This window comes from Gouania willdenowi, chromosome 10, assembly GCF_900634775.1.
Source record: "Gouania willdenowi chromosome 10, fGouWil2.1, whole genome shotgun sequence".
Classification (NCBI taxonomy): Eukaryota; Metazoa; Chordata; class Actinopteri; order Blenniiformes; family Gobiesocidae; genus Gouania; species Gouania willdenowi.
This window is the reverse complement of record NC_041053.1, coordinates 31,808,136-31,829,809: the sequence shown is the minus strand read 5'-3', so window position 1 is coordinate 31,829,809 and position 21,674 is coordinate 31,808,136. Positions and strand designations below refer to the sequence as shown.

Genomic DNA, 21,674 nt, shown 5'->3' with positions numbered 1-21,674 from the left:
AAAATCCAAGACAGGACAAGCCTTAATACCATCCTGTACGTTTATTAATGGTAATTGAAGCTATATAAAAATCGTAAACTCTTGTGCTTTATATTTTAGTCGACTATATCTGACATAACATTTTAGTCAACTTAATCTGTTCCATTCAGTTGACTGAAACTATAACTGAAATAGACCTGATGATTAAATTTTTAACTAAGTTGCATATTAGTCAAGACTCCGACTAAAACTAATAAAATCATTTGATGTCAAAATTAACAATGATAACAGTCAAGGCCTCAAATTAACCAGATTGTCATGATTAGAGATTAGATCATAAAACCAAAATGTAATGTGTCCATTTATTGGTGAACATGTGACTAAAAGAGAGGGGGGAAAATCATATATTCACAATAACTCATTATGTATTTTAAATGTAATAAAGTCTGTCCTATTGGCAGAGTTAAGTGTTTTTAATTTGTTGCATTTATTTGAATGAATAATTCAATTGTTAAAGTAAAATTAACATCTGCACAGGTTCCAATATCCAGAAACAGTTCAAGAGGGTCGTTGTACATTAATCATCAATTTAAACATTAGAAATAGTGTAGATTCTAATCAAACGAATTGTAATTAAGTCTCTTCCACCAGCTGACATGCATTTTGTGTGTTTACAGAATCAGAGCATGATGGGGCAGCAGATTCGGCAAATCACACCAAAGCAGCAGTACGCGTCAATGCAGGCGTCCCAGGTAACTGACATGTTTCGACTGCCAACTGTCAGTCTTTGTCAAAGGTGTCTGCTGATTGCTTTTATGTGTCCTTATGAGTTCTGTTGCCTGGTCTCTGGAGATGAGTGTCCAGAGCGATCAGCATCAGTAAAAAAGTTGTCTGAATAAAATAAACCTTTACACATTATATCAAAAAAGAAAACAAAATCAGAATTATTAAGCTGAATTTTATTTTTATTTTTTTTTTATTTATTTTCCGTCGCAGTTACGAACTACATACTTAAAGTGAATGATTTAAAAGTAAATCCAATTAAATCGGCTCTAAATAAAGGAAAAGGTAACTCTTTTTTTGTAGTCACAATAACACTTAATTTGTGTGTTCAGAACATATCTCAGGGCTACACCACGTACGGGTCTCACATGGGCCTGCAGCAGCACCCATCCCAGGGTGGCGGGATAGTTCCTTCTTCTTACGGGAACCAAAACTTCCAGGGCTCTCATCCTGGAGCAAATCCAGCTGTGGTGGACCCTCTGAGGCAATTGCCACAGCGGTCCAGTGGTTACGTTCATCAGCAGGCTCCTGGATACGTGCACAACATGCAGAACACACAGAGGTCAGTAGCTGTAACGAATAATATCTGCTCTGTGAACTCCTTCCTTTGTTGGATTTTTCTCATTTATCCCATTTTTGTCTTTCACCCGTCAGATTTGCCCACCAGCCCATGCAGCAGAATCCTATCATGCATGGTCTTAGTCACATGGGGGGCCAAGGGGTCCATCAAGGTCTTAGGCCCAATCAGATGATGACAGAACAGCAGCAGCAACAACAGCAGCAACAAGCTGCACAACAACAGCAACCGTACCTAAGACAACATGCACTTCGAGTAAGTTGCTGACTCTCAAACACAACATGTTTAAGTTTAAACTAAGGCTGGGACTTTAACGCGTTAATTGCGATTGATTGATTAATTATAGAAGAAAAAAACACTCCAAACAGCATGGAACCTGAAGATTAGTTGTTCCTGCGTTTCGTAGGTGTTGAATTTAGTTTGGGTTTTTTTTACTGAAATTATCAAGTTTTTTCAAGCTACAGATATTTTGACTGTTTTGCACTGTTGAGTTTCCACTTCTCTGGAATGTTCTGTGTTAAGTGCTGTTTTTTTTTTTTTTTTTGATTTTTTTTTAATGCATAAAAACACAATCGAAAAGTATGAATATAGCTTATTTAAGTTTGTGCTTTGTGAACAATACAATCATAATATTCTTTATTCATATTGCACATTATGTTAGCACTCAGTGATGAAAATAAAAAACACAATTTTATTTTCTTCTACCTTGTCAACACTTTATGTAGTGCAATCCTTTCGCGACAGCAATGCATTATTGTAATAAATTAAATGCATTTATTTTTATACCACCACCAACCCTCACAAAGGAAGGCTAAGAAAAACTTTATTAAAAAGAAGATATATAAAGTGAGTGCAGTGTTACACCTAGGTGAGGGGGAAGGGAACAGGGAATCGGGAGTCAGGGTAGGAAAATGGAAGGGGTGGGGAAGAGTTGACGGTTTTAAGGTGAGAGTGCAATGTGGTGTGCTACTAAACAATTTTGTTGCTTAAGCTCATTTATTGTTTTCATCAAAAACATTGCTTCTTGTGTCAAATATTGTTATATGATTAATTTAAGCTAATTGAGATTCATTAAAGGGGCGGGATAATGCAATTTTTAACCCATCTCCATTTTATTCTAAGAACTCCAACAACATAGTATTTTAGGTTTATTTTCCCAAACGTGCCTGTTTTCCAGTGTTTTAGAACTCTGAAAAGTGACTTTCTGGGCAGTTCTAAAAACGTGCTGTTTTGGGGTGGACTTATGCATATTCATGAGTGGGCGTGTCTGTTGACACTGACTTCATGCCTCGCTCTTGCGAGGGAGATCAGTGATCACCAAAGCGATTTTCTTTTTGCTATCCACACACTGTTGTTATTGCTTTCAGTTAAAAAAGTGCATGTTACAGTAAAACACATGGCTATTTAAGCGGCTATTGTGATTGCGAGTTTGTCGCAGCGCATCAGGCTGTGTGTTTATCACAGCAGCAGTAAAGTGATTCAGCTGCCTCAAACACTCACTGGAGTGTTGAGCTGCTGAGTCACTTTCTTATCCTTCTCATCTCTATTAACTACAGGAATAGTGCATTCAAGGTGATAATCATTAGTTTTTTTCCAACCGCTGCGTCACATTGTGTCACAAACACGTCAGATCATGTCAAAGGTGATAGGAGGCGATATAATGGCCACTAAAAATGGAACTGCTCCCTGGGTTCTACTCCGTTGCTGCCCACTGCTCCTCAGGGAAGGGTTAAATGCAGAGAACACACTTTGTGTATGTAGCTTTGCATATATGACAAAGTATAATGTATATTCTATATTAAACCGCAGTGTTTGTTTTAGCTGTGAGGTTGTTTGAGAGGGAGAAGCTCACATTCTTTTAGGGTAGGAGGAGCCAGGATTGTCAGAAGGAGGAGTTTCCGCTAGGTGACGTCAAGTAGCAGGGAAAATCCAACTCGCCCTTTTGGAGCTGAATATTTTGCAACAAGGGAGGGAGGAAATAGAACTTTTTCAACTTTGGCCCTCTGAATGAGGCTAAAGGGATGTATATCACTGCAGCAAAACCATTAGAAAGTACATTTTTTCATAATTCCGCCCCTTTAATTACAATGTCTTTTTTAGTCCCACCACTAGTTTAAACTTCAAACCTCTGAACTCTCACATGCCCATCCTCCTCCTCATACTTCTTTTTGTAGCAGCAACAACAGGCCCAACAAGTCCCACAGCAGCAGCAACAACAACAACAACAACAACAGCAACAGCAGCAGCAGGTCCAACAACAGCAGATTCCTCCTCAGCAACAGCAACAGGTTCAGCAGCAGCAGCAGCAGCAGCAGCAACAGCAGCAGCAACAACAGCAGCAACAGCAGCAACAGGTGTCAGCAGTGGCACCTCCTGGTCAAGCACAGAACCCAGGCCTGGGGATGCAGCCTCTGCCTCCACAGCAACCAATGGTAGGTCGAATCCCGCTAACCACTCCAACAAGTATAATTCTAGAGCTGGATGTAAAAACATCATTGAATATTATATGTACAAAATAAACTAGAAAAAGTTTAAATTTTGGCTTCACAAAGCAGTAATTTTACCAATTTTTGGAGGAAGTTGATTATCTGAAAAGCAACTGTTTTGCATCTTTTAATCAGTTCCCTCGTCAGGGAATGCAGCAGACGCAGCAACAGCAGCAGACGGCAGCTCTGGTCCGACAGCTGCAACAACAACTTTCAAGTGAGTCCCAAAGACTCCGCCACCATTCCTTTTATTAAATATACACACTGTTTATATTATTAATGATTCACCTCTTTGTGTTACAGACACACAGCCAGGACAGGGCACCAATTCCTATTACTGATGGTGCAGAGGATCAGCACTTGGTTAATGTGGTGGTGAACCTCTACAGAGACTGTTTGAAGGCACAAAGAACTGCCACACAGATGAACCATGTCCCAGTTTGTTCACAGATGTCCTTTAGAAACTACTTTCAGTTGTAATTATTGATTTTTAAAAAGGAACATCCTGTTTCTTAACACATGATGGGTGATAATGAAGAAGTCTATGTAGAAAATACCACAAATTATACAAATTTTTTCAATGTTATTTCAATTTGTACAATTGTTTTTGTTGTTTCTCAGTTTGGTGTATTTCTCATTAAAAATCATGTCTGTTCTTTTTTTTTTTTTTAATGTCTTGTATCTTTATTGGCCTCCAGGGAGGCTGGAATGTATTGAATCCTGGAATTATCCTGTATCCTGGAATTTTTAATCATCCTTAGGGAGGGCTGCTAATGGTTGTAATTGTACAATTAAAAACATTTGTTTCATTGCAATAGCAAAACATGCATAGCTGTCGCAAATAAATGTACAGGCTGCATGCCACGTTCGAGGTGCCTCAGAATTTGGACGTCAGAGGTTTTCCTCAGATTCTCTCTCTGCGATAAATATACAGTCACATCTTCTGGACTTTGTTGTTAATGTAAGTAAGTAGTTTATTTATAAAGCGCTTTTTGCAGATAAAATCACAAAGTGCTGTACAGAGTTGCGGTAAAAGTACAAGTGCAACACAAAAAAATAATAAAACGAGTGCATAAATATCATAAGAACAGCAACATTAAAGGATAAATAAAAACTTAAATCCAGTTAACTAAAAGCTTTACTGTAAAGTGTAGTCTTCAGCAGTTTTTTTAAAAGTGTCCACACAGTTGAGCTCCCTGAGAGACTGGTGCAGGTTATTCCAGAGTCTGGGAGCTACAGCCTGGAACTCCAGGTCTCCTCTGGTTTTAAATTTAGTTTTTGGGGTCTTTAGGAGACCCTGACCTGAAGACTGAAGGCATCGCCCTGATGAGTAGGGGCACAACAAGTCCGAGATATATTTAGGGGCCTGACCATGTAATGCTCGGAACGTGAGAACTAATATTTTATGGTACTAGTACAGTTCCTGTCTGAGGTATGTATTCATATAGTAAGACCTTAAGTAGAGTTGTCAATTATGGAAAATCAAAGGTAACAAAAATCTGATTAGATAAACTAACAAACTGACTGGAGACTGTCTAAAGCAGAGGTCACCTGTGAATGGCCTCTTGTGCTCTAAGCAAGAATTCTTCATTCCGACCACTGTTTGAGGCGTGAGTATGGCGTAATTCCACTTCATGGAAAGATCATGGAAGTAGACCTGAACAAAGTCTGGCTTTTGACCCTGTTCAGGAAGGGGGCTGGCAATGAAATTATGAACTTTTCCTTGTATTTGTACGCCGGGGTTGAAACTAGGAATAGTGATCTCTTTTATGCCAATGCATTGTTGTATTGTTTAGCTTGTTTAACAAAGTTTTGATTTATGAAAAGGTTGTAGTGGGATTGTATGTGAGGTCTATTTTTCCAGACACGCAATCCTTTCCCCTCCTCTTTCCATACATAGACATTGAAGTATGTCCCGTTCGGTTTAACCTGCGTTTATCATGACATCAGTTTGAAAATTCTAGGGACACCGATGACGTCAGTCTTCTAAAACCATATTTAACCGGAGTTCTACAGTGTGGATTGGTCATTTCAAATTGGTTTTGGAATGACCAAATTACTCAAAAATTACGGATGCACACACTTGGAGTATTTGGAAGCCGTTGACAAAGTTTCGGGTCGATCAGACATTTATTCGGGAAGATATTTGCTCCACGGACACACACACAGACCTTTCTTGCATTATAGATGGATAGCTATTGACAATGATATTGATCCCTTGGATTAAAAAATCATGTTTGTGGCCCCTGCTGTGATAAGTTAAGAAACTCTTACTCATTCAGGATATTTCATATCGATTTATTGGAGGAAAAATGTTCTTCAAACATAGCAACATTTCAGTAACACGTTTGTCAAACAACATTAAGATATATTTCGGTCATCTTTTATTTTGACGATGCCAATTTATAGCTTTTCTTTGGCTGCTTTGGTTTTTTCTGCTTCTCCACACCTGGACTTTCTAAGCGAGTGAAAAGCACTCCTGAGTCTGGTCCCAGTGTCCTGCCTTCAAAAGGAGATTTTATTCCTTTAAACCGTGGCAGGAACTCTAGATCCTCCCAGCTCCTCTTGCTGAGGCTCACTCCCAGTCTGCCCAGCAGCTTGTCAGAAATGGCTGGCACCACTGGCTGTAGAAGCAGTCCATAGACCCTCAAACACTCCAAAGAGACGTGGATGATGGTATCCAGCCAGCGCTGATCTCCTTGGTCCCTTGTGTCCAGTTTCCAGGGCGTGTGACGCTGTAGGAAGCCGTTGGTGAGCCTCACACATGCACTAATGACCTCCAGAGCTTTGTACACCTGCAGGCTCTCATAATGCTTCTCTACCACACCTGGTAAACCTCCCACAGTCTCCAACATGTGGTAATCCTCCTCCACAGCTCTGGTTCTGGTTTGTCCCTCAGGTGGGAAGGATTGAGAGCAGAACGTGGGGTAGATCTGAGCAGGGTTCAGAGCTGGTGCTGTGCAGCGGTTGAGGAGTCCACCCAGGGAGTCGGCCAGCTCTGCATTCAGCACTTTCATGACTTTGCTGTCTGTGTAGTCACAGTCTGAGTCTGGAACTCCTTGGCGTAACAGGAAATACCTCATGCCATCAGTTGTAAACATCTTGGAGCGTTGGAGAGGGTCTATCACGTTCCCTAAACTCTTGGACATCTTCTTTCCAGCGACGGTCCAGTGAGAGTGAACGTAGATCACCTGAGGAGGAGACAAACCAGCTCCCAGTAGGAACGCAGGCCAGTAAACTGCATGAAACCTCAAAATATCCTTCCCTACTATGTGGTGGACTGCATTCCACCAGTCTTTGTGTTTATCAGGATATCCAGCCACTGTGAGGTAGTTCACCAGAGCGTCCAGCCACACGTAGATGGTCTGTTCAGGATCTCCAGGGACTGGGATGGCCCACTGGAGACGACTTCTCTGACGGGACACGGAGAGATCTGGAAGGTCCTCCTGCAGCCACTGAATCACAGCGTGGTAGAAACGCTCAGGCTGAATGGCTCCTGGGTTTCCTGTGAGCCAGTCCAGCAGCTGAGAGCGAAAAGCGGACAGACGGAACATGTAATTCTCCTCCTTCATCCACTCCACCTGCACACGAAGAGGAAAATAAACCCATTACAGCAAAGGGTCTAAAAGCAGGTCTGAGGGTCTCTGAATGGAGAACCAAAACAAGACTATACACTGGATTCATTTGACACCTTTAGCATTTTTATTTTAGTTCATTACTTTTTTTTAAAAGTTTGAAAAAAAAAAAGTAGATTGCTGATTTAAATATTTGTTATTCACTCCTGGTAGGTAAAGTTTACTTTGAATATATTTCAACAGAAACTAAAAATATTTAGCTATTTCCAATTTTTAGCTAAATTAGAGTAAGTTTCCTTAATTTTAGCTCATTTAAAACAAAAAACTAGAATATTTGCATTTCCTGAAGAAAATGCAAGTGAGTATAGAGGTGCTGGCCCTGCATTAGCTTTAGCATTAACATTAGGCTAGCTTTGGCATTAACCTTGTGTTAGCTTAGCATTAACAATATCCTTGCAATAGCATTAACCGAACATTAGTAACAATTAGGATTAATGTTAGCCTAGCAATAGCATTAGCCTAACATTAACATTATCCAAGCAATAACATTAACCTAGTAGGAGCACTGATCTAGCAAAAGCATTAGCCTAACACTAATACACCAATAGCATCAGCCTAGCATTAGTTCAGCATTAATCTTATCCGTTCAATAGCATTAACACTAACTTAGCATGAGCCTAGCATTAACATTATCAAAACATTAGCACTGGCCTAGCAATAGCATTAGCCTAACATTAACATTATCGAAACATTAGCACTAGCATTAAAATTATCGAAACATTAGCACTGGCCTAGCAATAGCATTAGCCTAGTATTAACCTAGTATTAGCTTAGCAATAGCAATAACCTAGCAACAGAATTAGCCTAGCATTATGATTAACCTTGCTACCTATAGCATTAACCTAACATTAGCATTTACATGCATCCTCACTAATGACCAAATACCTTTTATATAAACATCTACTTCAAACCTCATAATACTATTGTTTTGGATATGTTTAGTTTTTTTTCTTTAAACATTAAAATAACTGGTATAAATACATTTTAAACACATATGTAGTAAAAAAAAAAATACAGAAATTGTGAGTGCTTTGTGTTACCTTGTGTCCACTCTCCAGTGACACTTTAATTTCGTTTCCAGTCGAGTCGACAACGTCCCCGACCTGTGAGGGTGTGAGGAAGCTCTCGTCCTGGGTGGAGTACCATCCTTCATAGCTGCCTTTATAGATCAGCCCTTTACGGCACAGCACGGACCAGAAGTGCTCCACAGCCTGGCGGTGCCTCTGCTCAGTGGTTCTAATGTAGTCTGTGTGCGATATGTTGCAGCTGCTGAACAGATGTTTGAATCTCTCGGACACCTCAGTGCAAAAGGTCAGTGGATCTCTTCCAGCAGCTGCAGCGGCCTGTTGGATTTTAAGCCCGTGTTCATCGGTGCCTGAAACAGCAACGATATGGTCACGTTTTTCACATCTTAATTCACAAAATGTTGAATGCATCCAAGTATAAATGCCTAATTATTATTTAGACTTAGGAATATTCTGCAAAATTGCACCTAAATGCAAATCAGTGATCAACTCGAGAGAAAAAAAACTCTCCGTCTTTGACACCCATCTGAACTGTCTGCAATGAAGAAATATTAAGGATGTTTGTAAATCAAACCAATTTTTAAAAATCTGAAGTCACATGGCTACAGATTCACTTACTTGTGAAGAATTTTTAACTAAAATGTGTTTGCGTGAATTCCAGGTCATTCCTACAGGTACGAATGCTTGCTGACATGCCTGTGTTCATCTCGATGTGTATTTTCCTTTACATACAACCAAACTGACTTCAATCTCAGCTTGGGTTAAGATTAAATACAGTTCTGTCTTCAAACTATAAGATAAAATGTTCATTTAATTATTACATTCTTATACTGTCATTTTTTTCCCCCACAAGATTTATATTTTAGGAAGTGAACGTATAGAATACAGTTGTTTGAGATTGTGTGTGGTGTTTTAATTTGAAAAAGAAGAATGATTCTAAAAAAAAATTACAAAAAATGTGATTTTTGACTAGACATTTCAGGCGACCTGGGGTCACAACCCCGGAGTTGAAAACCACTGGCTTAGACAAACAGAAATCAAAGACATGCACACAGGCAATAAAAAAATTAAAAAAACTCGAACATTTTTGGACTGTAGCAAATTCCACACAAAAAAGGAAGCCAAAGTTAGGGCGTCCTTGGTGCTAAATAAAAAGCTTTAATTAAATATATATACATGTCTGGGGAAGAGTGACTTTAATGAAAAGGAACATTTTGGATTAAAACCAACATGCAAACGAGTAGTTTCTGGGAAGTTACCTGTGGCAAACTTTGAGTTGAAGCCCTGCAGAGTTTTGTATCTATGTGAACAGTCCGCCATCACAGCAGAGTACAGGTGTCCCAGGTGAGGGGACGCGTTGACGTAGAAGATGGGCGTGGTTACGTAGTGACTGCTCGAGGCTCTCACAGCAGAGCTCCTAATGTTTCTACTCGGAGCAGAAAGCGACGATAAAACCTGCGTTTGGGGGTGAAGCTTGAGAGCAGCTCCACCGCCTCTGCTCACACACAGCCATGGAAACCTCATGGCTGGACTCCAACAGAGTGTTTAGCCCACTGTTAGCTCATATTTACCAGCTAGAAAAACACCCACGCGACTCTATCTATTAGCTGCAGAGGCGGTAAGTTGAACCCAAATAATGAACCAGAGTGTCACACCCTTCCCGTAAAAAAAATTCAGTTTCATAAATGCAAAAAAAATGAATTAGATGTATTTTTCTTTGCCTGTAAACCATGTATTGGGAGTTCCTGTCAAGGTTAGAAACGCTTCCGGTGTTTCGTCCAATCAAAACTCAGAGTCAAAGCACCAATCAGATAATAGATAGTTTTTCTGCTGAAGTTAAAGGGACAGAACACCTTCTCTCGCGTCTCCCACCACACTCATTATTCGATTAAATCTACGTTTTTCATGAAGCTGCTAAGAAATAAAACTCTTTATAACATTTTGAAAATATTAAGTGATTGAATAAATACAATTCCCTCAATCTTGAATTCATATTAATACTAATATTAATATCCCTACTAATAATAATTGATGTATGTAATGATGAAAAGGAGCATAAGTTTTGAAAATTTAATGAAAATGTGGTTGGGAGACTTCATCCCACTCCCTTTCAAGCAGTTTTTTTATGTTATGTTGTGTTATGTTGTTATGTTATGTTATGTTAATATCATGCATATTAGCCATTTGGCTACAATTGGAAACATGTATGTGCACATACAACAAAAGCTTTACTGTTTGTATGAAATTGCTTGAAATAGATAAATATATACTATACCTACTGTATATCCCTATTTTTCTAGAATTGTATTTGTTGAATTTTTTTGATGAGTTTGTTTAAAAAAAAAAAACGTTAAATTCCTTCACCAAATATATAAATAAACTGGTTTGGAGAGATCAGCTGTTTGTAGAGAAAACTTAGTCATAACACGGCATGCACTCGTGAATATGTTCTCATCAGTTGTTTGTTTTACATATTTTTAGTGTCTTTTATGAACAATTTTAGTTTGTACCACCAAGTGTGTTGTTTACATATTTGTTGTTGGGTTTTTTTTTTAAATTTTGGCTGTTTATTCAGTTCTTAGAATTCAACACTAGTATAGAAAATAGTAAAAGTACATACATAAGTCTTTATTGCTAAAGGATTCCGTCACATATTTGTGTTTCTTTGCAAATGTACATTAAAAATTATTTCATCATAATTATTACTTTCAATCTCATAATTATGACTTGGCATAATGTTTTTATTTTTTTGTGGCAAAAACAGGCTTCCATATATTCACGTTTAACTCCCTTCGTTGATGTTTACATTGTCAACTAATAAAAATATATATTAAAAACAAAAAAAAAAACAAAAATTGCGGTTGCCTAGGAAACCAGTCACCATTTGACTACAAACAGACGCGGAAGCAACCGAGGAGAAGCAGCCAATCAGCTGCTCCGCCTCGTGCAGTCAGATAACGGTGAGTGACGTCAGGGGCGGACGTGAAAACGGAGGAGAATTATTTTACAAACTGTGAGGCGGAAGTTTAAGAAGTTCGTCAAACCTCAATTTACAATAGAACAAATAGCACATCCGTTTCTAGTCACATTTATCGGCGATTCAGGAACTTTTTGAAGCTAGTTTTTAACCATTGTGGCTGAAATAACTCAGTCATGTGATATTGTAACCACAGGCTGCCTCCGGCTGATGTCGGACTGTTATAAACCCGCAGTGTTTGCTGTGAGAAATGGAAGTGAACCGTTTGGACTTCTACGTTGGTTTGTCACTAGCCGTGACTTCCACTTTCTTTATTGGAGCCAGTTTTATTCTGAAAAAGAAAGGTCTGCTGCGACTGGCCAGCAAGGGCTCCACTAGAGCAGGTAAATATGGAAGTGTTTGATCATAAAAATAGAAACAGTACATCTGAATTTATTGAAATATACATTGTTAAAGTACTTTATTTGATTTAGAATGTGATATAGTGGCATTGTAAAAAAAAAAAAAAAAAAAAGTTTTTAAAATACTGTGGGTTTAGCACAAAATCTTTCATTTAGCTTCAGTCAGCTTAATCAGTCAATATAGTGCAGGGTTTTTCAACCTTGAGGTCGGGACCCCATATGGGGTCGCCCGGAATTCAAATGGGGTCATCTGAAATTTCTAGTGATTGACACAAAAAAACAAAATAAAATATTGGTTAAAATTCTAAAGAAAGTGTCTATTTGTACGGTTACTGAAGGACAAGTACGTAGTGTCTTAGGGTTAGGTTAAGGTTATAACCCAATATCGCAACAATTTTTAGGGTTAGGTTTAGTCTTAGTCATGTGACCTAAACTGGCCAAATAGGGGCGCTGCGCACGGATAGAATGTCACTATATTGATACGGAAACCATACGGAGAGCCACTGCCAATTTTAAATAATTAAATATTAAAAATAAAATGAAAATTTAGGTTTTTTGTAAAAATGTTTCAAATTTCAAATTAAAACACCACACACGTTCTCAAACAGCTGTGTCCTATCCTTTCACCTTTCTCAAATATAAATCTAGTTTGAATCAAATACAGTATAGAAATATCTTAATCTTGTCACTTCATCACAAACTTGATCAAAAACTAATTCTGGAAAGAAAGAAAAAAGGTTGCCAGAAATTAGCAATATCAAAATTGTGTCACAACCTAAAATGGCTCGGGAACCCACTAATATAGTGTGATTGAAACATCCAAATTAGGAGGATTTGCCTGATTTGTATCAATTTTATTTTGGTTTATTTTTTATATTTAAAAAAGTATCAACATTTTGAAAATTTTAAATAATCAGTTTTTGGACACTGAAGAATCGATTCCTAATCTTCAATAATACGTAATAATACAATCAATTATCTTTTTTTTTTTCACCACACCTTTAATTTGTGTCCATGTAAATACCTGGGAGCTATTAAAAGTTTCAGTCCATACCCATGGGTTGATAATGATTAACTACCTGTTCATAAATCCCACTGATCAGCTCAAATCAAATATATTTTCGATATAACTGCAATATGTTTGCATTATTCAATTCCTTTTGAAATTATTACCATTGAATTCTCAGTGATGCGTGGCTTTAATGCGACATGGGCTCCTGGTTTCTACATGTTCTCTGAAACACTATTCTTCTGTTTAAGTTTAACTACTACAAAGAGTGAACCACTAACTTGTGTTAACAATTACAAGAAAGATAAGCTTTAGGGACCTTATAAAAAGTACGCTTGAGTCGTGATGAGCATCTTTTTGAGCTGTGTTCTCTGTTCCTCACAGGCCAGGGGGGCTACGCCTATCTGAAAGAATGGCTATGGTGGGCAGGTCTGATTTCAAGTAAGGCATCGATAAACAAGCTTAAATCTACAGTTGATACTGAGTGAAAGGCTAGTTATTAAGTACATACTGTTATTTCTATTTAAGCAGCCTATGCAGAAAAAAACACTGTGATCTTTGTTTGATAAATTGTGGGTTTGGTATTTCCGCTTCTGACATTACAGTGCACTATTCACACCACATTACTATTGTGAGACTGCTGTGGGCCTAAAGGAGTTTTTTTTTTTTTTCTGCTGTGATCTTAACCAGCTGAATATGTGAATATTAACTGTATTAACGGACTTCTAGTGGGAGCTGGAGAGGCTGCAAACTTTGCTGCTTATGCCTTCGCACCAGCAACTCTGGTGACCCCTTTAGGCGCTCTGAGTGTGCTTGTCAGGTAATGATCTCCAATTATTTTTAATTTATTCAACACACCAAACTGTCTTAGTCTCATAAAGAGTGCACAATGTTCCAAAACCTAAGACTCCAAACCTTTTCTTTTTGTTTTATTTAGGTTTTTAAGTCATTATTTAGGCAATGCAAATGTATTTATATAGCGCATTTTATACACAAGGCAACCCAATGTGCTTTACATGATCAAAAAGTGCAACAGAAAACATTCAACAGCTTAAAATCAAAAACATTAAAGTCGGCAACAGGAAAAAAAAACATTTAAAATCATCAACAAACATATTACATCAACTCTCAATCATGCTGATTTATTTATTCTTTCTTTTTTTAAGTAATTTAAGTCAAAGACAGTATCTTGCATGTAAATTAGCCTGAGGGAAGTCAACATATTGCTATTTGTAGCCCTAAGGTCATGGTTAATAGGTTCTTTTTTAACTGAAATAGCTTTTCTAGTATGTGACCTGTTAAAGCTGATAAAAATGAGAAGTAACATTTTTGTTGACAGTGTATTTCTTCAAATATACCAATGGTTCTGAAACTTTTTTGGATCGTGACCCCCTTTATACGGTCACCATAAATACGTTTTTCTATAATTACTTTTTGTTTTACTGTGTAACAAATAGACCAGGATTAGTGCACAAAGTGACAGGATGCACCACATCACATGTTTTTATACTGTATTTTTTCTTCCTTTTTTATCCTGCATTTTATTTGAACTACATTTATCAGCTACATTTGAGAAAGTGAAATTGTAGAATTCAGTTGTTTAAGATTGTGTGTTGTGTTATAATTTGGAACAAGAAAAAAAAAGAAAAATGCATTTTCTGTTTGTGGCGTTTCCTGTTTGTGGCGTTTCCTGTTTGTGGCGTTTCCTGTTTGTGGCGTTTCCTGTTTGTGGCGTTTTCTGTTTGTGGCGTTTTCTGTTTGTGGCGTTTCCTGTTTGTGGCGTTTCCTGTTTGTGGCGTTTTCTGTTTGTGGCGTTTCCTGTTTGTGGCGTTTCCTGTTTGTGGTGTTTGCTGTGTTTTCTACACAAAATGTTTTATTCTTTGCACTTTATGAATACAATTTCATGTTAATTTTATGAGATTTGAAGAATGGTCCAAATTTGTATTTCTTTCAAAAAAAAGATCACTTCACCCATTTTTAGAATTTTTAGTTTGGCAACTCCTGTACAATTAAAAATATGACTGAATTTCACATTGAAATATTGAATGTTATCACATTTTCATTTGATGAAGGCATATTTGTTGTTCCAGTGCTCTTCTTTCCCCCTACTTTCTGAACGAGAGGCTGAACCTGCATGGAAAGGTCGGCTGTTTGCTCTGCATCTTTGGCTCCACTGTGATGGTGATCCATGCACCGCAGGAAGAGGAAGTGACATCACTGAGTGCCATGGCTGAGAAGCTCAAGGACCCAGGTACTCCCAACACCTTAACGCACATGTGTCAAACTCAAGGCTCGGGCGCCAAAATCGGCCCTTTAGAGCATCCAATTCGGCCCGCAGGAGAAAGTAAAAATTACAGCAAAAACACTTTTCATTGTGTGAATCATCAAAATATCCACTTTACCATGATCATATTACATGACTGCCGTATCATTTATTTATCACAAATTGTGGAAAAAAAAAACACTTGGAATTTTCTTACAAACAATTCCACAAAATGTCCCTTAAGATCACACAGAAGATGTTCACAATGACGAAATTGCATTATTTTACTTTTTGCAAGAATAAACCATGCATTGCTGTCGAAAAACAATATTGCACGACATATAGCATTAGCCTTTGATGACATACGCAGACAGGGCAAGAAAATGGATCAATAAATTAAATTGAATTAAATTAATGAATTAATTTTTGTTTTTTGATTTTTTTTTATGGATAAATAAATGTTAAAACTTATGCAAATTATTTGTGTTGTATGTAACTGTATCTATATACATGTATGTATGTTAATATGTAAGTAGATTAAAAAATGCAAGTTAACATTATATAAACAGTCTGCACTTTTAATGTATTTTTGATGTAAATATCCATAAACTGTATATATTTTGTTATGTCAGCTGTTTTTTGTAGATGCTTATCAAAACATTATGAAAAAAAAAACTTAGCAAAAATTGGTCTTAAAATCGAGGAATTTTGAAGCAAAGGTCCTGCAGGGACTCATATCTGTCATTTATTGCTTCGATGGAGATATTATTTACACGTGGATGTGCAAACTAGTGCACAACAATGTGGAAATCGCTTTTGTTCCCACCGCCTAAAATCTGCGTTTGACACCTCTGCCTTAACGTCTCTAAAAAATAAAAAATAAATCAACCTCAGGAACTGGTTGCATGGGTTTGTTTCAGTGCACTAACTTATTATTATTGAATGTCTCGACAGGTTTCATTGTTTTTGCCATGTGCGCTGTGGGCAGCAGCCTGTTTATGATCTTTGCTGTGGCACCGCACTTTGGACAGCAGAACGTCCTGGTCTACATCTTCATCTGCTCTGTGATTGGCGCCCTTTCCGTGTCATGTGTCAAAGGTTTGGGCATCAGCATTAAGGAGTTATTTGCTGGGTCATCAGTGCTGAAGGAGCCTCTGTTCTGGGTCTTGCTGGTCTGCCTGGTGGTGTGTGTCACTGTGCAGATCAACTACTTAAACAAAGCCCTGGACATATTCAACACCTCCATAGTCACCCCCATCTACTACGTCCTCTTCACCACCTCCGTCATGGTCTGTTCAGCCATCCTCTTCAGGGAGTGGTTGAGAATGACCTCTGATGGAATAGTCGGAACCATAAGTGGCTTCCTCACCATCATTTTGGGAATTTTCCTCCTCCATGCGTTCAAGGACATAACCTTTAGCTGGGAATCCCTCCCACATTATTTAAGGAAGAGTTCTCAGGGGCCACAATGGGTCAATAAACCTTCCCTCTATGTACACACAGAAGATTCAATAAAAGTTACAAGAAAGGGCTCAAATGGGGGCTGGGCTTAGCACCTCAGAGGAAAAAGTAGCATCACTTCACAACAGGGTTTTTTACCTTTGGGTCGTGACCAAAATGGCTAGTAATTGATAAAATTTGAAAAAATACTTTTAAAACAACACACAATCTTAACCCTTTGGGGCCTATGGACTGATCACATGATTGTTTTAAAGAGCCAATCAGCGGAAAAGCGCAGCGTCCTTGGATCGTTGTGCGGATTTCAAACTACAAACCAGTTTTTAAATTATATTGATAGGCCAAATAAAAGTGGAAATATGAGGGAAAATGTATGCATGTTTTTCCATGACATTTTCTTGCGCGTTCAGTTCAACGAGGCGAAAGTGCTGTGGAGCAAAAAAAACAACGCTGAAACTAATAGATTCTTCCTATTGGTTGAGAAGAAGAAGCCCATCGTCCAATCAAAATTTCACTTATAGCTGCAAAAGGTAAACGAAGAGAGCCGGACAAACGGAGACGGAGAAAGCGAGATTGAGTTGAGAGATTTGAGAGAATAGCGATTATCACTGTTGAGTTAGAGTGGTGTAGTGTCTAGTATATTTGTTTTATATCAACACAATGAGGCACAAATAATTTGTCTTTTCTTGTATTATTGATTCATACTTTTTTGTAAGTAGTTGTACAAAATCGTCTGAGACATTGCTTCCATTTCACTGTAAATAGCTACAGTTTATATAACTGTTGTTTGATTTATCTGTTTATAAGTTTTTGAAATATACAGTTTAAATTTGCTATACAAGCAATAAAAATTATTTGATAAAAATGTTTGTGACTTTTATAGTAAATTTTGTTTTACTTTTTCCCTCTTGAATTTGAGTTTTTATAGTGGTTTTAGATCCACTGTGTTAATACAGGATGCCATATTAAAGAAAATACTTCAGAGTCACATTTGTGAGGTTCTCCTGAAAAAAAATTATTTATGGATTTACTCATGTAATATAAAAAATCAAATGTAGTGAAAAAAACAACAAAAATGCCTTAGGCCCTAGAGGGTTAACCACATTCAATACTTATAAATAAAATGCACAATTTAAAAAATCCGAGCTGCCGCAACTTGTCACTAAACCTTTGTGATCTATATTTGTAAACCAGCAAAACAAACATGATCAAGAACTAATTCTAGATGAAAAAAGTGTCTTTGGTGTCGGCAGAAATTTTTGATATCAACATGGGGTCATGATCCAAAAAAGGGTTGGGAACCTCTGCTTTACAACTTGTTGGAAAATGTAAGCTTGTATTGACGTAGCTTTAGTGTCACTGGTTTACGTCATCAACATGTCCTCAGTTTTCTTTTAGCGTCAGTCAACGTATTGGATTTCACACAGTTTTAATGCCTGCAGTGTGTGTGGAATTTGTACTTTTACTGCAAGGTCAAATGTAAACATACAAGCCAAAATGTGCCTTATTTCTGTATTATAATTCTAGGTACTTTGTTACTTGATTTCCTCCTCCAAAGAGGTTATTTTTGCAGGCGTTTGTAAACATTGAACAATCCAACTCCAAAACTGGGAAATGCAAAATGGGATATTAAACAAGTGATTAGACTACGGGGATACTCTGGATCAATATCCCGAATCTAACATTTAGATGACAATGTAATTAGTTTAATTTGCAATATATTTGAACAGATTTTTTTACTTCGTGGCCTTAATACAAGTGAACAGTATGTATGGCTATTAGCTCAGTATCACATCTAAAATGTGCCAAAGAACTTATCATTTGTCTATAGATCACTTCACCACATAGGGTTAGGCTGTTACACATTGTTGTTTCTTTACTATGTTGTTGTAAAAGCTGAATAAATCACAACTAAATAATGTTTGGATCAGTTTATTGCATATGTACAATTAGAAACTTAGGCTGCTTCAATAATGAATCACCAGCGGAGTATTTTACTGTTTATTGTCTCCACCACGACAGTGTAGTGAATTCCTTGTAGCAATGATTACCAGGAAATTCAAATTCTAGTCATCGTATTAGGACAAAAACATGAAGCACTTTGTTGTAACCCAGCTCAGGAAGAACAAAGTCACCATAGATGATGATTATCTGAGGCACTTGTATCAAAAAGTAACACTTTCACGTTATTCCAGTTGACTTCAGAGTTTTTCAGCACGATGCCTGCATCTGTGATGGATGGGACCATGCAGCAGCGTCCTCTGACACCAGTGGCTGTGGACATCAGACCAGTTACAGTGAGTCCTTCAGTCATCCATTGTCTCTGAAAACGAGCCTTTGCTCCTCTGCGTCTGCTCCAGTCGGTTCAGAATGAACTGGCTGGTGTCGATGAATCGCTCCACGCAGTTAACGAAGCAAACTTCTGCCCTGGAGTCCAGCTTTGGTCCTGGTTTGTCCATGCACTTCTCCTGCAACACAGGCAAGTTTAGAACATGCAACAGTGAGGACACACAATAGCACTCACATTAAAGCTGATATCCAGAGTTTCTGACAAATGTGTTTATTAAAGGTGTTGAAAAAAATCGATTCGGGAAAGAAAGTACTAACTTTCTGCATTTATTTGTTGTTCTAAGCATATACCTCAGTTAAGTTGCACTAAAGTCATGTTGAACTAAAAGCTACAGGCAGATTGTATGTTATTTTTTTCATTCTAAGTTGTTGTTGGCACATGCATGTTAAAGTGTATGTTTTGAGTGTAAAATATGCAAATAAAATATTTCATAATCTCATGAAGGTGTACAAATTTACAGATTGGTGGTTTAAGTCATATATATATATATATATAAAAAAAATAAAAAAATCACAATAATCGCCTTTTACTTTAATATCGGGATGTATCGAATCATACCGTGACCTATTTATCGATACGAATCGTATTGCCAGATGCCAGGCGATACACACCTCTGTTTATGTATGATTCTTTTGAAATGCAAAAAATACCTAACTAGTCTTTTACTATGGTCTACTGCCGGTGGTCATTCATATACATTAATGTATATAAGTCCCTCCTTCATCCTATAGACCCCTATACAAATGCAAGAAAGCGCCGACTTCGCCCAGCCAAAAGGCTTCGACTTCCTGGAGCGGGCTACTGTCAATCAAAGTGAATGCACGTGCACGTCACAACAGCAAACAGGTATCACTGAGCAGTATAGCGTCATGGAGTAGCTCCAAAGTTACCCATTCCACAAATGCCAACGTATAGAGCTTCTACTGAAAAAGAAAATAAAAGTCTGCATACAAAGCTTGTGGATAAACGTCTTCGTGACCGCAACAGAATTTATCTCGGAGCCACTTTTCAAAGATGGAGAGACCTTCAGCTTTTAAAAGGATTCTGAACGGACCAGGATTTGGCAACATTTCTCATGAACAGGTAATAAACGTGTTAATCAAAAGTTATGGCACTAACAATAAATATGTAGTTTTTGTAGTTATGCGACTTTGTTATGTTTTGCAATGCATGTGCACAAATGTCAAGGCGGAGCTTCTGGTAGACTGGCAGAGGCAGGGGAGGAAGTAGAGCTGTTGAGGGCGGGACAACGAGACGTTCTCTCAGAAACTCCGGATAGCAGCTTTAATAACTGTTAGGGTTACCTAATATCACACAAACATCCAAACACTATCATCTACATTTTGTCACGTTCACCAATAAGGTCGTTTTTTCTCCCCAAAAAAATCACAAATGATTAGAATATGATGGTAGCACTGTTTGTGTCTTGATGAGATCTTGGACATTGTGTTTGAAATGGAATACTTATATACTAATACTAAGTCTGATGTCAAAATAAGTATGTCATGTATTCACATTAGATAGTATGGAAAGATTGAGTAAGCGAAAAATACCTGGATGTATACTATACCGGGACATTATGGACGATGGGCACACTAGTCATGAAACACATGAAATGTGTTTTCTGCAAGTTCTATGGATCAAATGAGCACATGTTGATGTTCTACTTGGTCACTTTCTCACTTAAAATGTTTTCATTCACAAATATTTAGCCTCAGTGTGCGTCAGGTTTTCGTCATCGTAGGTTTGAAATCTTGGGAAACCTGGAAGTATACTTCAGTGGGAATGCTCATCATCCTAACCACACTTATAGAATGTAGTAGACAGTATATACTTATTGAGTTTGTAGTGCATAGTATGGAGTGTGCCATTTCGAACACAGCCATAGTCTTTTTCCAATAAGGATTCGACTTAAAAAAAAAAAGTCAGAATTTAAGAAGTTTAAATTTTCAAACATCCTTTGTTGAATATTAGACCAAAATCTTAGTCCATTCTAGCATCTTTTAAAAGCAAACTTGTCTAATTCTAAGTCAACCACCTCATAACTAACAGAACTGATCTGCAGCTAAAATTGTGGTACCAAATACCACAGCACACCTCACGACGTATATATCTGTATTTTTTTTTTTTTATAGCATTAAAGATAATTCCATTGTAGTCAAAGTAATTTAGACTGCTGTTATTACTGTGTGTAAATGCGGTAAAACAACTGTTTGCTGTGAATTAGACACTTGGTCCATGATATATTATCATTCGGCCATTATCTTGGGTTACTTCCCAACACCTCAAACTGATCAGTAGCCAGTGGTGTAGAGACGAACTCAGCTTCTGATTAACACATTAAAATAATAAAAACAGAAAGGTCAATAGTAGCTAGTAGTAGCGGATCTTACCCAGCAGACTTCAGTCATTTGATGAACCAGCTGCTGGAATCTTTGTTTCTGAGACTCGACCTCGATGAACTGCTGTAGCTGGGGGTCGGCTTTAGCTCCCTGGTTGTCCATACTTAAAAACAACTAGTGAAAGAGTGCCTTTTCTCTTTCTAAAACACCCTAAAGGTCCGTAATACTGACCTTCACGTGTGTGTACGATAGACAGACAACCGGAAGCTCGTCCGCCAATCGCTGAGTACGCTGGTGTGACGCAAGCGTTGTCACGGTGACGTAACTCAACTCTTCTTCTCCTCCTCCTCCTTTATGGCAGTTGGCAAACTAAAAAGATCATTACCGCC

General features: G+C 37.9%; 4 protein-coding genes across 7 annotated transcripts in view; 2 read left to right on the top strand and 2 right to left on the bottom strand.

The window, feature by feature from the left end:
- The window catches only part of med12 (mediator complex subunit 12), a 37,251-nt gene extending 32,759 nt beyond the window's left edge, over nt 1–4,492 (top strand). For both annotated transcript variants that reach the window (XM_028458752.1, XM_028458751.1), the window contains exons 38-43: nt 657–731; nt 1,095–1,324; nt 1,417–1,594; nt 3,514–3,771; nt 3,961–4,042; nt 4,129–4,492. In XM_028458752.1, coding sequence (XP_028314553.1) covers nt 657–731; nt 1,095–1,324; nt 1,417–1,594; nt 3,514–3,771; nt 3,961–4,042; nt 4,129–4,166 — 861 coding nt within the window. In that variant the 3' untranslated portion in view covers nt 4,167–4,492. The remainder of the gene's footprint in view (nt 1–656; nt 732–1,094; nt 1,325–1,416; nt 1,595–3,513; nt 3,772–3,960; nt 4,043–4,128) is intronic.
- Nucleotides 4,493–6,106: 1,614 nt separating this feature from the next.
- mars2 (methionyl-tRNA synthetase 2, mitochondrial) lies at nt 6,107–10,257 on the bottom strand. The gene is made up of 3 exons (XM_028458753.1): nt 9,745–10,257; nt 8,501–8,835; nt 6,107–7,406 (listed from the first exon to the last, which is right to left on the bottom strand). The coding sequence occupies exons 1-3, from the start codon at nt 10,007–10,009 to the stop codon at nt 6,210–6,212; spliced, it is 1,797 nt and encodes a 598-aa protein (XP_028314554.1). The 5' UTR covers nt 10,010–10,257; the 3' UTR covers nt 6,107–6,209.
- On the top strand, nt 9,867–16,782 carry LOC114470535 (magnesium transporter NIPA2). Of its 3 annotated transcripts, XM_028458755.1 has the most exons (6): nt 9,867–10,103; nt 11,659–11,845; nt 13,257–13,313; nt 13,602–13,692; nt 14,963–15,123; nt 16,090–16,782. In XM_028458755.1, the coding sequence occupies exons 2-6, from the start codon at nt 11,713–11,715 to the stop codon at nt 16,686–16,688; spliced, it is 1,041 nt and encodes a 346-aa protein (XP_028314556.1). In that variant the 5' UTR covers nt 9,867–10,103; nt 11,659–11,712; the 3' UTR covers nt 16,689–16,782. The 3 variants fall into 3 exon arrangements, with proteins under 3 accessions (XP_028314556.1, XP_028314557.1, XP_028314555.1); XM_028458756.1 differs by lacking the exon at nt 11,659–11,845; XM_028458754.1 differs by lacking the exon at nt 9,867–10,103 and having other exon boundaries at nt 11,362–11,845.
- A 1,727-nt stretch (nt 16,783–18,509) lies between these two features.
- Nucleotides 18,510–21,590, bottom strand: timm8a (translocase of inner mitochondrial membrane 8 homolog A (yeast)). The gene is made up of 2 exons (XM_028458757.1): nt 21,337–21,590; nt 18,510–19,061 (listed from the first exon to the last, which is right to left on the bottom strand). The coding sequence occupies exons 1-2, from the start codon at nt 21,445–21,447 to the stop codon at nt 18,900–18,902; spliced, it is 273 nt and encodes a 90-aa protein (XP_028314558.1). The 5' UTR covers nt 21,448–21,590; the 3' UTR covers nt 18,510–18,899.
- Between the last annotated feature and the right edge of the window lie 84 nt (nt 21,591–21,674).

Coding starts and splice junctions, on each gene's coding strand:
- mars2 (XM_028458753.1), bottom strand. CDS start 10,009: ATGAGGTTTCCATGGCTGTGTGTGAGCAGAGGCGGTGGAGCTGCTCTC. Junction 8,836..9,744: donor CAACTCAAAGTTTGCCACAG/GTAACTTCCCAG, acceptor TTGCTGTTTCAG/GCACCGATGAACACGGGCTT. Junction 7,407..8,500: donor CACTGGAGAGTGGACACAAG/GTAACACAAAGC, acceptor CTTCGTGTGCAG/GTGGAGTGGATGAAGGAGGA.
- LOC114470535 (XM_028458755.1), top strand. CDS start 11,713: ATGGAAGTGAACCGTTTGGACTTCTACGTTGGTTTGTCACTAGCCGTG. Junction 11,846..13,256: donor CAAGGGCTCCACTAGAGCAG/GTAAATATGGAA, acceptor TGTTCCTCACAG/GCCAGGGGGGCTACGCCTAT. Junction 13,314..13,601: donor GTGGGCAGGTCTGATTTCAA/GTAAGGCATCGA, acceptor ACGGACTTCTAG/TGGGAGCTGGAGAGGCTGCA.
- timm8a (XM_028458757.1), bottom strand. CDS start 21,447: ATGGACAACCAGGGAGCTAAAGCCGACCCCCAGCTACAGCAGTTCATC. Junction 19,062..21,336: donor AAATGACTGAAGTCTGCTGG/GTAAGATCCGCT, acceptor CCTGTGTTGCAG/GAGAAGTGCATGGACAAACC.